The 13,043-nt window shown below is 41.8% G+C and overlaps 1 protein-coding gene across 3 annotated transcripts in view; it reads right to left on the bottom strand.

The window, feature by feature from the left end:
- NREP (neuronal regeneration related protein) overlaps positions 1-9,340 on the bottom strand; it is a 28,792-nt gene extending 19,452 nt beyond the window's left edge. Inside the window, exons 1-3 of one of the 3 annotated variants that reach the window (XM_067031459.1) lie at positions 8,931-9,340; positions 8,313-8,354; positions 6,945-7,013 (exon numbers count right to left, since the gene is read on the bottom strand). In XM_067031459.1, coding sequence (XP_066887560.1) covers positions 6,959-7,013; positions 8,313-8,354; positions 8,931-9,058 — 225 coding nt within the window. In that variant the 5' untranslated portion in view covers positions 9,059-9,340 and the 3' untranslated portion in view covers positions 6,945-6,958. Of the gene's footprint in view, positions 1-6,944; positions 7,014-8,312; positions 8,355-8,541; positions 8,631-8,750; positions 8,837-8,930 lie in introns of those variants that run through there. The other 2 variants (XM_067031462.1, XM_067031461.1) reach the window with 2 other exon arrangements.
- Positions 9,341-13,043: the final 3,703 nt, after the last annotated feature.

Genomic DNA, 13,043 nt, shown 5'->3' with positions numbered 1-13,043 from the left:
AGAGAGAGAGAGAACCAGCTGGGTGCGTGTGGTTACAACTGATTAGCACATGGCTACACCCAGTTAGCCTCACAGAAGGGATGCATGGGGCGTCCTTTCATGCAGCTGGCATGGCAGCAACACCCTCTCTGGCCAAATGGACACTGACAAACCCTCTGGCATTTACCAGTGGAAGTGCTGCCACCTTCTCCCAAGAAAGAGGTTAAGCGTGTGCTCCCTTCCCAATTCCTTCCAGCTAGGGACCTTCTTTCTTTTCCACCACTCCACCCTGACCCAAAGAGAGTGAGAGGCAGCAGTAAATTAGGCTTACAATCAATCAGAAGGTGTATGTGAGTGAGTATGTGTGCCCTTTTCTGTTGGGCACAATCAAAACGCAAAGAACCTGAGACAGGCTGGAACCTGAGTGAGAGCCTCGGGCCATCTCTAAGATGCCTGCTCAGTGGCTTCCTCTGGCTCAGCACATCAAGTCCTCAACCTCTAGGTCGAGTGTGTGAGGTCTGTCTTTGAGAGCACAAAGGCCCTAAACAGGGAGGAGGTCATTCCCTACTGTAGTAAAAATGCATTACGCTCACTCCTGTAAGCATACTTTTCTTTTATGAGAAATATGCTTTTCTTTCAACTAAATCTACCAGAATATTCTTAATTCTTCATTCACTCAATATTTATCAAAGATTGATGCTAAGCCCTAAAAATCTTAAGAAGGCATAGTACCTGCTCTCAAGGAGCTTCTAGGTTTCAAATTTTTGTGCCAATTAGTTGTTAATAGAACAAGACTGTGAGGATTTGGAAATCATATTCAGGGTGAATAATAATAATGAGCGTCAAGACACCGATTAGCAATGTCTGCCACAGGTATATAGCAGGAGTCAGTGGTGGCACACATGCCATACGTTTGTCATCTCTGGGTCTAGCTGAATTTCTACCTCCTTAAAAAAAAGTTTTCGCCTATAATCCCCAGTCCCCAATAATACCACTCTTCTTCATCTTACAATTTAGCACTAGATTATACTGCAAGACAATGTTTAAGTTCGTCATGCATATTAGTCTTCTTGCCACAACTAAAATATAAATCCACTGAGGGCACTGGCCAACTGTGCACTTTCTATAATGCAAAGAACTAAGCACAAAGAAAATGCTCAAAAAAACCCACAAAACTTGTTCAGCTGACATGGGAATATATGCATAACCCTACTGCTAACTGTTCTCATTTTCTTCAATACTTTCAGACATGGCATCTTTGTTTTCTTGGGACCATTTTCATAATATCACAGAATGAGATTATACTGGAAATAAGTGAAGGCTTTAAAGTTTTAATACTGGGAGCAAAGGTCCTCCTGGATCCCAGAGGGGATTTTTAGGACTGCAGGAGAAGCTGCTGTGAGTTGTTTTTTGTTTGTTTGTTTGTTTGTTTGTTTGTGGTACGCGGGCCTCACTGTTGTGGCCTCTCCCGTTGCGGAGCACAGGCTCCAGACGCACAGGCTCGGCGGCCATGGCTCACGGGCCCAGCCGCTCCGTGGCATGTGGGATCTTCCCAGACCGGGGCACGAACCCATGTCCCTGCATCGGCAGGCGGACTCTCAACCACTGCGCCACCAGGGAAGCCCTGCTGTGAGTTTGGAGTACCACAGCTGGATCAAACCTAGAGAGCTAGCATCGTACCAGGTTGTTCAGAGTGTGGCTCTAAACGCTGGTAAAGGTGAGCAATTGCAAGCCATTCTTTTTTGGCAAGTGGCTTTATGGCTTAATCACAATTTTTTCCTCCTGTTAATAAATAATGGATGATTTCCCTGGTGGTGCAGTGGTTAAGAATCCACTTGCTAATGCAGGGGACACAGGTTCAAGCCCCAGTCTGGGAAGATCCCACATGCCGCGGAGCAACTAAGCCCATGCGCCACAACTACTGAGCCTGCGTTCTAGAGCCCACGAGCCACAACTACTGAAGCCTGCGTGCCTAGAGCCCATGCTCCGCAACAAGAGAAGCCACTGCAGTGAGAAGCCCACGCACCGCAACAAAGAGTAGCCCCCGCTCACTGCAACTAGAGAAAGCCACCTGTAGCAACGAAGACCCAACGTGGCCAAAAAAATAAAATAAAATAAATTTATTTTTAAAAAATCAATATGCCATTGAGGTACATTAAAAAAAAAGGGAAATAATTTGCTGTGGAAACTAAAATTACACTCACTTCATCTTCCTAGCTCTTTAGAAGAATGGGAAGGATACAAATTACTTCTAGTCCACCAAAACTAAACAAGATTAAGTCATTAACGATGAAATTTTTGAAAGTCCAACTTAATAGATATTAGCATGTATAGACCAAATATTTACTGAGCTTCTAACATATATTTAATACTTTATTAAGCACTGTATATGAAGTTTATAAACCCTCTGGGAGCCTATAATTTAGCTGGTCAGTGAAAGAAATGTATGTGATCCAACTAACAAATAATGTAGGAGACTATAATCTAGTGTTACACTAGGTTAATACCATGTCATTGCTACTAATAACTGAATTGATATTTAGAATTTAGTTGAGAGCCATGCTAATGCTTAAGTCCCAAACCGTTAGAGCTGCTAATACTGTCATGTGCTAATAGATCAGTTTCAGGATCACTGCTGTTTTTTAAAGTACTGAGATGAGAGATTCTTGAAGCTGTCCTTAGGTGCAAAATATGTCCAGAAATACCCATTTCAGATAAATTTAGAACCAATAAGTAATATTTTTAGTAACCATAATTTCTACAGCTGTGGGCTGAGATTTATGGTTAACCTGTTTTCCGGTACAAAGCAAAGGAATGGTTTAAAATTAGAATTTTTTAAATGTATCTTGATCAACTAAGATGACACAGTCCATGTACATGCAATATATTTTCTGGTATATTCAAATTGGATTTGCTGGTAAGATTTCCTTATTGCTAGTCTTTTCCTGTATAACAAAGGAATTATTCAGATAATTCAGGCAAATCCCTCCCACTCCTACCTCACTCCAGCAACATTTTGAATAGCCAAGATGAATCAGACAAAAATCAACTTTTTTTTTTGTTTTAAGCATAATTATTCAGATAACTATCTCAACCTTCCATTTCACTTTGGTTGTGAGAATAAGGCCTTAAAAGACTTTCCAGCCAGAAACAGCATTTAAAAAAATATGTGCAAGAGCAAGGAGGCCACAGTACTTCACTCCAAGGCTCCCAGTCCGTCCAATGTAAGTGAACACAATGTATAAGACTCATAATCTGGAGGTTACTCATTTGGCTTACTAAAGTATTCATATTTTAGAAGTGTATTTTCTGATTTTAAAGTATGCATCTTACGGTTTAAAATAAAGTGAATTCCTTCAGTGTATTTATGAAGATCTGATTTACAGGCCAGTTTTTAAGAATTGCATCAGGTTAAAATAGAAGAAACAAACAAACAAAAAAATAGAATGGTGCTTTAACCAACTGTTTATTCCAAGATTTCTGCTTAAATATCTTCTCCTGCCTGAAATATCTATTTAGTTCAAGAGGAAGCAGGACTGGGGCTAAACCCAGACAGACCATCCCTACTGTCCTCATTCCCCAAACAATTCCCAATTCTCCCCTCACAGTGTGCTAGAAGGCCTGGTGAAAGAGAAGATAGTACCATCTAAAATTACCCTCCTAGGTACTTTTCAGCATCTCCACAATCAAGAATCACTAAGCAACTTGTAAATTTACATTCCAAAACCCAACGGCACAGCTACCAACAGGACCTCATCCCTCCACAATCTTTGTCTTTTTCTTTAAACAAGGAAACCTTATGTCAATGGGGAGATTATTGAAAGAGTCTCCTTGTAAGCCCATGAATGCCACTTCACAGACTGTACAGAAAGCAGAGCTCTATGAACGGTACAATGGAGTCAACTCATCTTTTTGAAAAGCTCAGCATCGGTCTTAGAGAGAATCTAAAATTGTTCCAATTCCTAGGTCTCTGTTAAAACATAATGAGCCCATGCTTATGCCACTGTGAATCCATGGCACATCCATACTTGGAGGCAAGTTTACGGCACAGAGGGTAGTCATGTTGAAAATAAGGACTCACTTGTGACATTGAATTAAATAATTTAGTTTTTCAAACTATTCAATAAGACCCATCCGCTCATTCTGAAGTATTTTCTTCTCAGTGATGTACCTGAAGCAAGTACCTTTAAAATAAAACAGCTAAGTAAAAACCAAAGACCCATATAAAATATAATCTTAGAAATTAAATTTAACAAAAAGCCAAATATAAATTAAAGAAATGCTGAAGATTTCTGCAGACTCACAATATCTTGTTAATTGCAAAGAAGGGGGTAGGGGGGACTAGAAAAAGGTATGTTTACTAGAAAACTGAAAAAGCTGAGGGATGAGTTATTAAAAACAACATTCTAGAAAACTAAGATAAGGCAAACCACACTCAAAATTAAAACTTTTAACAGTCTTCTTAAAACGCACAACCCCAGATGAACTGTAGTCTATGTAAATGGTGCCCCCTGGAGTTGTGCCCAGAGGGTCCCCTACACAGAATACAATGTGATTAACGCCTTGTAGTGTTAACAAAGCAGTTGTATTTTCTTGATAATGCAAAAGGCATACTAGTATTCTTTAGTGCCTTCAAATTATCCTTGTGAAACATCACTTTAGGGTATGTCAAATGTCTAAATATTGAATCACTCTGTTTTGAATTCTGGAGTCTACTAGTTAATTTCTTACTCTGGAATGAGTTGATTATAAATTTGTATTTGGAATAGGCCCTTTACTAAGCAGGTCAAATACACTGAAATTAGATCCTCTTTAATGTTTTAAATTATGTAAATGGAAATACACATTTAACAGAAAAGGCATGTTTGTATATTTTCTAGAGGTGGCCAGGTGTTAACTCTGTTGCTTCCCTAGTACTAGTTTCTACTGTATACGGGCTAAGTCTTTAAAAAGCCAGTTACAGAGATCAGCAAAGTAATCTGTTTTAATCAAGGAAAGAAAATAACTTCATTTTTCCAAAAAGGAGAAAAAGACCCCTCTAATATCAGTTTAAAAAAAAAATGAAACTTTTTTTTTTACATTAGAATGTGAAAAGACTTTGAAGACCTCAGATCTCCTGGAGTAAGAGAATTGCTAGAAAGTTACTTGGAATCACCCACGGACAATAACTGTCGGTGGTTTCATTTCAGGCAATGGGCTTGTGCCAAAAGGGACTGACATCTTGATGAAAGGATCACCAAAAAGTTGTGAGAATTTTTCCATGACTCAAAATCCTTCCAAGAGCAACAAATTGTGATTTCTCATTCTGCCACCATACATAAATGACAAATGTAAGAAACTGACAACATGTAGTAATAAGTCGAATTTGCTCTTCGGCATGCAAATCGTTCCAACTTTCATTCTCAGCTTTGGCACACATGCTTGCCTTCCACAAAGCTCACTCCGCTCACTACTATGGAAACATGATATTTACTCTTCGAGCCTGATCTATAGGGCTAGTTTTGGCAGAGTCAGTGGTCAAATTGATGCTCAACCAAACTGGTCACCTGACATATCACAACACACATGAATCTTCATAGTCTATCTATGGTGACACAAAGGGTAAGGTTCTGGGATAAAGATCTATAAGACAAGATGATGTGGCCAGTCACAGTAAAAGATAATTAAATAAACAAAAATACTTTGCAGCTGTTTATTTTATTACCATCCTAGAACTCTATGACAATGGCTAGTTAGGAATTTAATATGGAGTTAGGAACCATTTGCACAAAACCTACTGATTAGTTTAATTTTCTGTTCATCCCTTTTGCCTCCTACCTTAAGTTCCTTAATTTGGTCATTATCAATCTATGTCCAAACAAGATCTATTTGATTAGGTGCTTTGACACCCACCTGTTGAAATGACAGGTGAGGCATACACAAAAATAAGAGCTTACTTATTAACAGAATTCATTTAACTGCTTCTGATTCATTTTTCTCGTTGGAAGCTTATACTTGGATTGTTCTCAAAGAAAACATCAAGTACATCGGATTCAACTTTGATTCATTAAATTCCTCCCTCGTTTAAAAGAAAAAATGAAAACTAAATTTGGAAATCACATACTCTAAGTGGCAAAGAGGTGTTTTAAAGAGCACAAACATCTGCAGTAGGACATGCTGTACTTAAGTGAAAAGTTTCATGACATTTCTGTTCTATTTTTCAGTTCAACTTTATTTCCATAGAGGAAATTTTTCAAAGAAAATTAATACACTTATTCCACTGTTTTTAATGTGTATTTCATCTATTTCTTTAATCAGTCATCAAACACCTAACTGCCTCCTCTGTGGATCATAATGCTTGTCAGAAATAGTTACACTTTCATTTAGAGGATAACACGCTTATCTTCTAAAACTGAGCAGATATCTCTCATAAATGAAGTTATAAATCAACAACAACAAAAAAACACTAATTATGTTTGAGATACAATAGACAGTGCATTTATATAAAAGTCCATGCTCTATGTATATATTGCTTTTAAAGACAGCAGATTCTATAGCTGTTGGATTAGCTGGACACAGACTCCTACTTTTGGGGATAAGTTCTGGCTATCTCTAATAGAAGACTCATTGCTTTGTTTGAGCCCTACTGTTGCCACCTCTTCCATGCATGTCACAACATATCACTCTTCTTAAAGAACAGAATGGTTTCTGTTGTTGGAGTTAAATAAATCGTCACTTCTGAAAGAGGAATTTCAGTTTTCTATTCAAAATGATTGAAAATCAAGACCTAATCCCTAATTCACCACATCCAATTCATATAAACTGCTGTACTGCAAAGCTCCCCAGGCTAGAGACAGAACCTCTGAAAGGTCAGATGGGGTAGGAACAATGGAGGGTTCAGGCAGGATGAAGGTGGGTGGTTGATATTTATATGGAATAAAGACTGATAAGAAGCAACTGAGAATCTCCTGATGACCAATGCTTACCATTTTGAGAATCTTTAACAGTCTTGGCCTTGCACCCTCCCTCTCTTCAGTCCAAGGAGACCAACCAACCTGCAAAATATGTTTAAATACAGTAGACAAATTGCCACACCACAGGTCAGCAAATGAGAAAGCCTGTTTAGAGGCTACAGACAAATAACCATTTTCTGTGGTTAAGCTAAGTTACATGCAAATTATTGTAACCACTGGGGCTTCTGAAAGAGCTTTTCAATCGGTCTGTAGGCTTAAATAGGGGACAAAGGAATCCCTGGTACCTAGCTTCCCAGAGTCCTGGGCTATTCTTAGTGTTGGGTTCATCTTTAAATTGCAGGAGTTCAAACTTAAAAGTAGAACCAAGTGATAAAAATAGATTGTTTTCTGGCTGCTCTTTGTTCCCAGACATACTACTGGCAGTATATTTGCAATCAAGACAGCAGAATAGGAATCAGCCTTCCACCGCGTAGTGTAATGCCTCAGAGTGGATATTTTTGGAAATGGCACTGCATTACATAACCTTCCGTGCTTAAAAAAAAAAAAAAAAAACTACACTGAGGGGGAAAAGTCAGGAATATACACCATTATGCCCTTCTCCCTAAACCAAATAAACATTAATGTACATGCTGCAGTGATTTTCCTCTCAACCTTTGTGTCATCAGGACACAGTTCTTTTGTTAACATAAGTTAAGACAAAAATTAAGATGAATGGAGAAACTAAAAGTTCTCTAACAGGGTATCTTAAGCTCTTCGAGTTTTCCTATAATGGTATTACAGATACATATAAATGCAAACCAGATTATTATCATCATCAAGCAAAAAGCAGTCAGTTATTTTTAAGCCCTCCCTCCCCTCAAGTTCAACTGCTTTATAAGAAAATGCAGAAAAAAAAAGTGTTGCAAGATCGAATGCCTGGAAAGACCCCAGGAGGCGACAGCAGCTTTGAAAGAGTAATAAAGTCTAAGGATGGAGGGACACAAATTCATTTTATAAAAGGCGCGGGTGGGGGGGGAGGCTTGCACGCACCAAAGTGCATCTCATGAAAAGAAACAAAACAATTCCTAACAATGCTTTATGAGCAAGAAGAACAAAAATGAACCACACCAACAAGCAATAAACCCCACCCCTTCGCAAAAGAATTCTCCCTCTTAACTTGTGCATTTTTTTAAAAAAAAGCCCAAGTTAAATTCCAGCCTTAATGCAGTAGGACCCAAAATGCCAGAATTTCTCCAAGTACACGCTTCAGCTCCTTAAAATTAAGAGGGAAGAAGCATGAACTCTGCAGGGTTGAAGGGTCCAGCTAAGAGCAATGGCAAGAAATCGACACAAAAGAGAAAGCAGCGCTCCCGGCCAGGGATGGGAATGGCATATACTTACAGACAAAAGCCCCGCTCCCTGTTCACTCTCTCCTCTCTACACCTGAAACACAAATGTGGATGAAAAAGGGTATCATGCTAGAAAGACAGCTGGGGGATGGGGAGAGGGGGCAGGGGGAGGGAAAAGGGGTGGAGGAAGAGGAGGGAGGAGGGGGAAGGGAAACAAAACCCAAACCAGCTTCACTTCTAAGAAGTGCAGCCTTGGAAAAAGGAGGGGAAGGTCTCCCTGCCTCGCGCTCTCTCTCTCTCTCTCCAAGAGTGTGTGTCTCTTTCTCTAAGAGTCAGTTTCTTTCTCTCTCTCGCTCCCTCTTTCTGTCTCTCTCTCTCTCTCTGCTGCTAGTGTGCTAGTGAACAATGAGCTAATTCTGATGGGCTGGTGCGGCGCCAGCGCCCCAGCCTTGCTGCCACTGTGCTGCCGCGGCGGAGCCAGACTGCTTACTCGGCAGGAATCGTCGACTCGGGGCCCGGTCGGCGAGCGGCCAACGAGCGCGCGCCCCGGCCCTCGGCACCCCAGGCACCCCGCTGCCCCCACTGAGCTGGCCCGGGCCTGGGGGACAAAGGGGCCCGCAAACAGGCGCGCCGCCCCGGCCCCGCCCCCCGCAGCGCGGCGCGCACTCACGCCGGCCCGGCCTCTGTCGCCCCGGCGGGCTTCTCCGCCTCGACGTGCGGTTGCTTTTCAGACAAATAAGGAGGCGGAGGAGGCGGTTTGGGGGCGAGCCAAGCGTGAAGGCGGCCAGGGCGCTGCATAGCCCGGCGGCTGGCCAAGGCCGCGGGGAGAGGCGGCGCGGCCCGTACTGTAATAATAAACCTGCAGCAGAGGGCATCTGAGGGAAAGAGGACGGCGACGGGCGGCAGCCGCCTTCCCTTTTATGTGCCTGTCCCGAGCGGAGCAGAAAATGGTGCCCGCGGCGGCGCGGAGCCACACAGACACACAAAGAGCCGGCGTTGCATGCGTTTGCGCACGACCCGGGTCTGCCCAACCGGGGACGCGCGCCCAGCTCCCGGCCGCGAGGAAGCCCGTGGCCCGAGCACCCCAGGGGCCCTGTGGCTGCGCGCGCGCACACACGCCGGCACACACATACACACACACGGGTGCGTGCACACAGTCACACGCGTGCACAGGCAGCAAGAGCTGAGCTCTGATGTGATCAGCACCCTCCCCAGGTGCTCCCTTCTCCTTCCCTTAAGGATTTTGTATGTTGCCCACTCTCAGCCCCACTGAAATCATACTTCTGAAAATTGGGAGACTGCGTTTTAAAAGCGGTTCTTTGCATTTCTGATTTTTTTTAAACCTCATCTTTCTTATTTAAAACCTGTCTTTTCACAGTAATGTAAAAGCTCAAAATTTTGCTACAAATTCGAACAAACTGGTTTCGTTGCCAACCAAACGGGATATAATTTTATGGTAACTGTCAGATGTTAGAGGACAAGATTATTTCCTAATTAAATTGTTTTGCCAAGAGAAAAAAGATATAAAGGATAGTAATGTCTTTTAAATTTGCCATCAACATTTTACTTCTAATCACTGAAAGCAATGTTTTCTATTATAACAATCAAAAGGAAAGGGGGGGTGGACTTACAAAACTAAGTTATTAAACATATATTTATAGAATGTCTTGTTTTTTAGTCTTAAGTTTCTTTGAGTACGAAAAGCACACCTTAAAAAGCAATGTTTTACACTCATTTATAAAGAATAAATTCTCTTTAAGCTTATTGCCAGGACTATAGATGTCCTTGCACACTACCAAAGCAGCAAGTACTGATTAGGCTGCCAGTGGGTGCGATGTTTAAGGGGTCCACTAGGAGCTTCCCCGAATTAATCTAAAACATCACAGTCGTTTTCCTGCCAAAAAAACTTACCTTGGAACCATTACTAGGAACAAAGGGAAAAAACAAGTCTCAGTGAACTTCCCTAATGCCTTCAGGGCCAGTGTTCACCAGCCAGGAAAGTGATGGAAGGCAGGTCTGCGGAGTAAACGGAGCAGTGGGATAGGGCAGAAGCCTGGGGGCTGCCTCTGCAGGTCTGAAGCCCCAGGAAGCTGGTAAAGGGTACCCCAACATTGAGATCTTGGGCATTCACCTCAGAGTCAGACTCAAAACCCAACAGGGCACTGCCACATGAACCAAAAATCTATCCCAGGAAAGTATGTTCAAAAGTTACTTCTACAAGAAAACATTTCTACACACACACACACACACACACACACACACAGACACACACACACAAACTGCCTTTAGTGTTTGTGCAAAATTTACCTAAGATGATGTCCTTTCAAAACACAGGGAAATTTGGAATTTATTAAACGTTATTTTTTCTTCACGTGTAATCACAGACATCTAGGTGACACAGATTTTTTAAGTAATAAGAACACTGGGTCAGAATCATAATCTATTTACTGTGTTCCAGAAAACAGTTGCAAACCAACTATTCAAGAAACATTCTTGAGTTCCTCTGAGTGTAGGAGACTACACTAACCACTAGGGACCTAAATAGGACCACCCACCATGTCACCTCACTCAGGAAATGTAGCAATAGCTGTCTCAGGTGCTCCTGGCTGTCACGCTCCATCCCACTCCCATCTATCCTGCGGCTGACATAGTAGAACCACTCTCCTGAAATACTTTTTAATCATGGTACTTACTCCCTGCTCCATTACAGTACAAAGACCGTACTTACTCTTCCACTTAAAATTCGCCACAATGTAACCACAATCCAGCTTTCTAGCTTTCTAATCCCATCTTTTTCCCATTTATGGTATATCAGTCCCTTGCATCCGTATGGTTCATATTCATCCCTAGACCATTAATGATCAGGAAACAAAGTCACACAAACACTGACTTAAACCAGAGTGCCTCAACCTCAGTAGTATTTTGATGTTTGCGGCCAGATGACTCTTTGATGGGGCCAAGGGGTGGGGAGGGGATAGGTGGCCGTCCAGTTCATTGTAGGATGTTTAGCAGCATCTCTGGCCTCTACCAAGTGGATGCCTGTAGCAAGCCCTGGCTGTGCCAACCAAATATGTGTCCACACATTGTCAAATGTTCCTTGGAGGGGAAAACTTACCTCTGGTTGAGAATCACTGGCTTAAACAATCAGATCCATTTGTGAGAGGAAAGAGGTAGCCTTTCTTGAGCTATGTGGACCACATGCAGGAGGGACAGAGACCTGAACAAAACTGAGGTTTTCTTAGGAAAGAGGAAAAAGAATGCAATGTCCTTATCTTGGACTTTACAGACTGGAGTGAGGGGGTAGGGAAACAGTCAAAGCCAAAGTTACAGTGCATTGTGATAAGGACAGTTGTAGAGTTCTACACAGGTACACTGTGAACACAAAGCCTCCTTTCTAAACCAGACCAGGGGTTCAAAGAAAGTTTCCTAAAGGAGGTGATGCTTAAACTGAATCTGTGAAGAATGAACAAAACGCAGCAAATTGAAGAAGGGGGAAAGAGACATTCCAGCAGGGACAGGGGCAGATCATGAGCTAAGAAATGTGATCGCTGACTGGTGACAGCCAGGTGACAGAAGAACCCTGTGTCAGAAACTGACCGTTGTGTTCTATCCCTGACATGTATGCCAAAGAATAGTCCATCAGAGGACATGGTCAAAAAGAGAAGATGTACTTTAGAAGCGGTTTTCCTTCAATCTCTCTTAGATATCTGGTTCTCAAATATATCCAAATGTATATTCCTGCAATTCTATTTGTTTTCAGCCTATGTCATTGCTTGAGGTAACAAGTTTCATGAGGTTGAATTCTAAGTGAAAGGCTGTGTATAAAAGTGGTTAGAGCCAGGTCTATATGACCCTGGATAAGTTCTTTAGCCTTTTAGTCTGAGTTTCTTCATCTTTCGGTTGGGGTTTACATTCTAACCCCAGAGTACTGTATTAAGTGGAATTGCATACCGTGTTTGGCCTTTAGTTAGCAGTACCTACACAGTAGCTTTATAGAGTACAACAGAAGTATTATTGGAAACTTTATAGAATAAAACTTATATGATATATACAGTTCCTCTCTGGTCAACCCAAATGATGTGTGGCTCCCCAGTGACTCCTGCATGACTCTTGGGCCTTTTCACTTGCTGTTCCTGCTGCCACAATGCCTCTTTCCTCTTCTTCAATGTGTTAACTCTTGCTCATTTTTCACAAATTTGGGTTGTGTATCACCTCCTTTAGGAAACTTTCTCTGAAGCCCTGGTCTAATTTACAAAGGAGCCTTCATGCTTACTGTGCACCCTGTGCAAAACTCTACAATTGTCCTTATCACACTGCACTGTAACTTTGCCTTTATTTTTCTGTCTTCACCACTAGGCTGCGAATTCCATGAAGGAACAGACTGAAGACATTACTGGCTACCTGCCTGACACACTGTCTCTTTCCTCCTCCACATTCTTAGTGAAACCCTGATTTTGTCTGGGGCCCCATGTTTCCCCCATCCAGCCCATGATTCCAGGGAAGATGACCCTAAGGAGTAGATCCTAATTATTTTAGCCAATCAGTGTATTGGATTGCCTGGATCTAATAATGCTCATCCAGAAATGAGCATGTGACCATCAGACTGAAGGGAAAGAATTATATTGCATGTTAGAGCTAAGAAATATGATTTCTATGCTTAAAGCAATATAGAGCCGTTAAAGAAATTCAATCTGAAAGTGACATGACCGGATTTTTTTTTCCTAGAAAGACTACTCTTAGAGCAGTTTGGAGGATGAATTTTAGTAAGGAGAAAGGGCAGAAT

The sequence above is a fragment of the Kogia breviceps genome, chromosome 4 (genome assembly GCF_026419965.1).
Source record: "Kogia breviceps isolate mKogBre1 chromosome 4, mKogBre1 haplotype 1, whole genome shotgun sequence".
Lineage (NCBI taxonomy): Eukaryota > Metazoa > Chordata > Mammalia > Artiodactyla > Physeteridae > Kogia > Kogia breviceps.
Note: the sequence above shows the minus strand (reverse complement) of the source record. Positions and strands in the feature narration are given on the sequence as shown.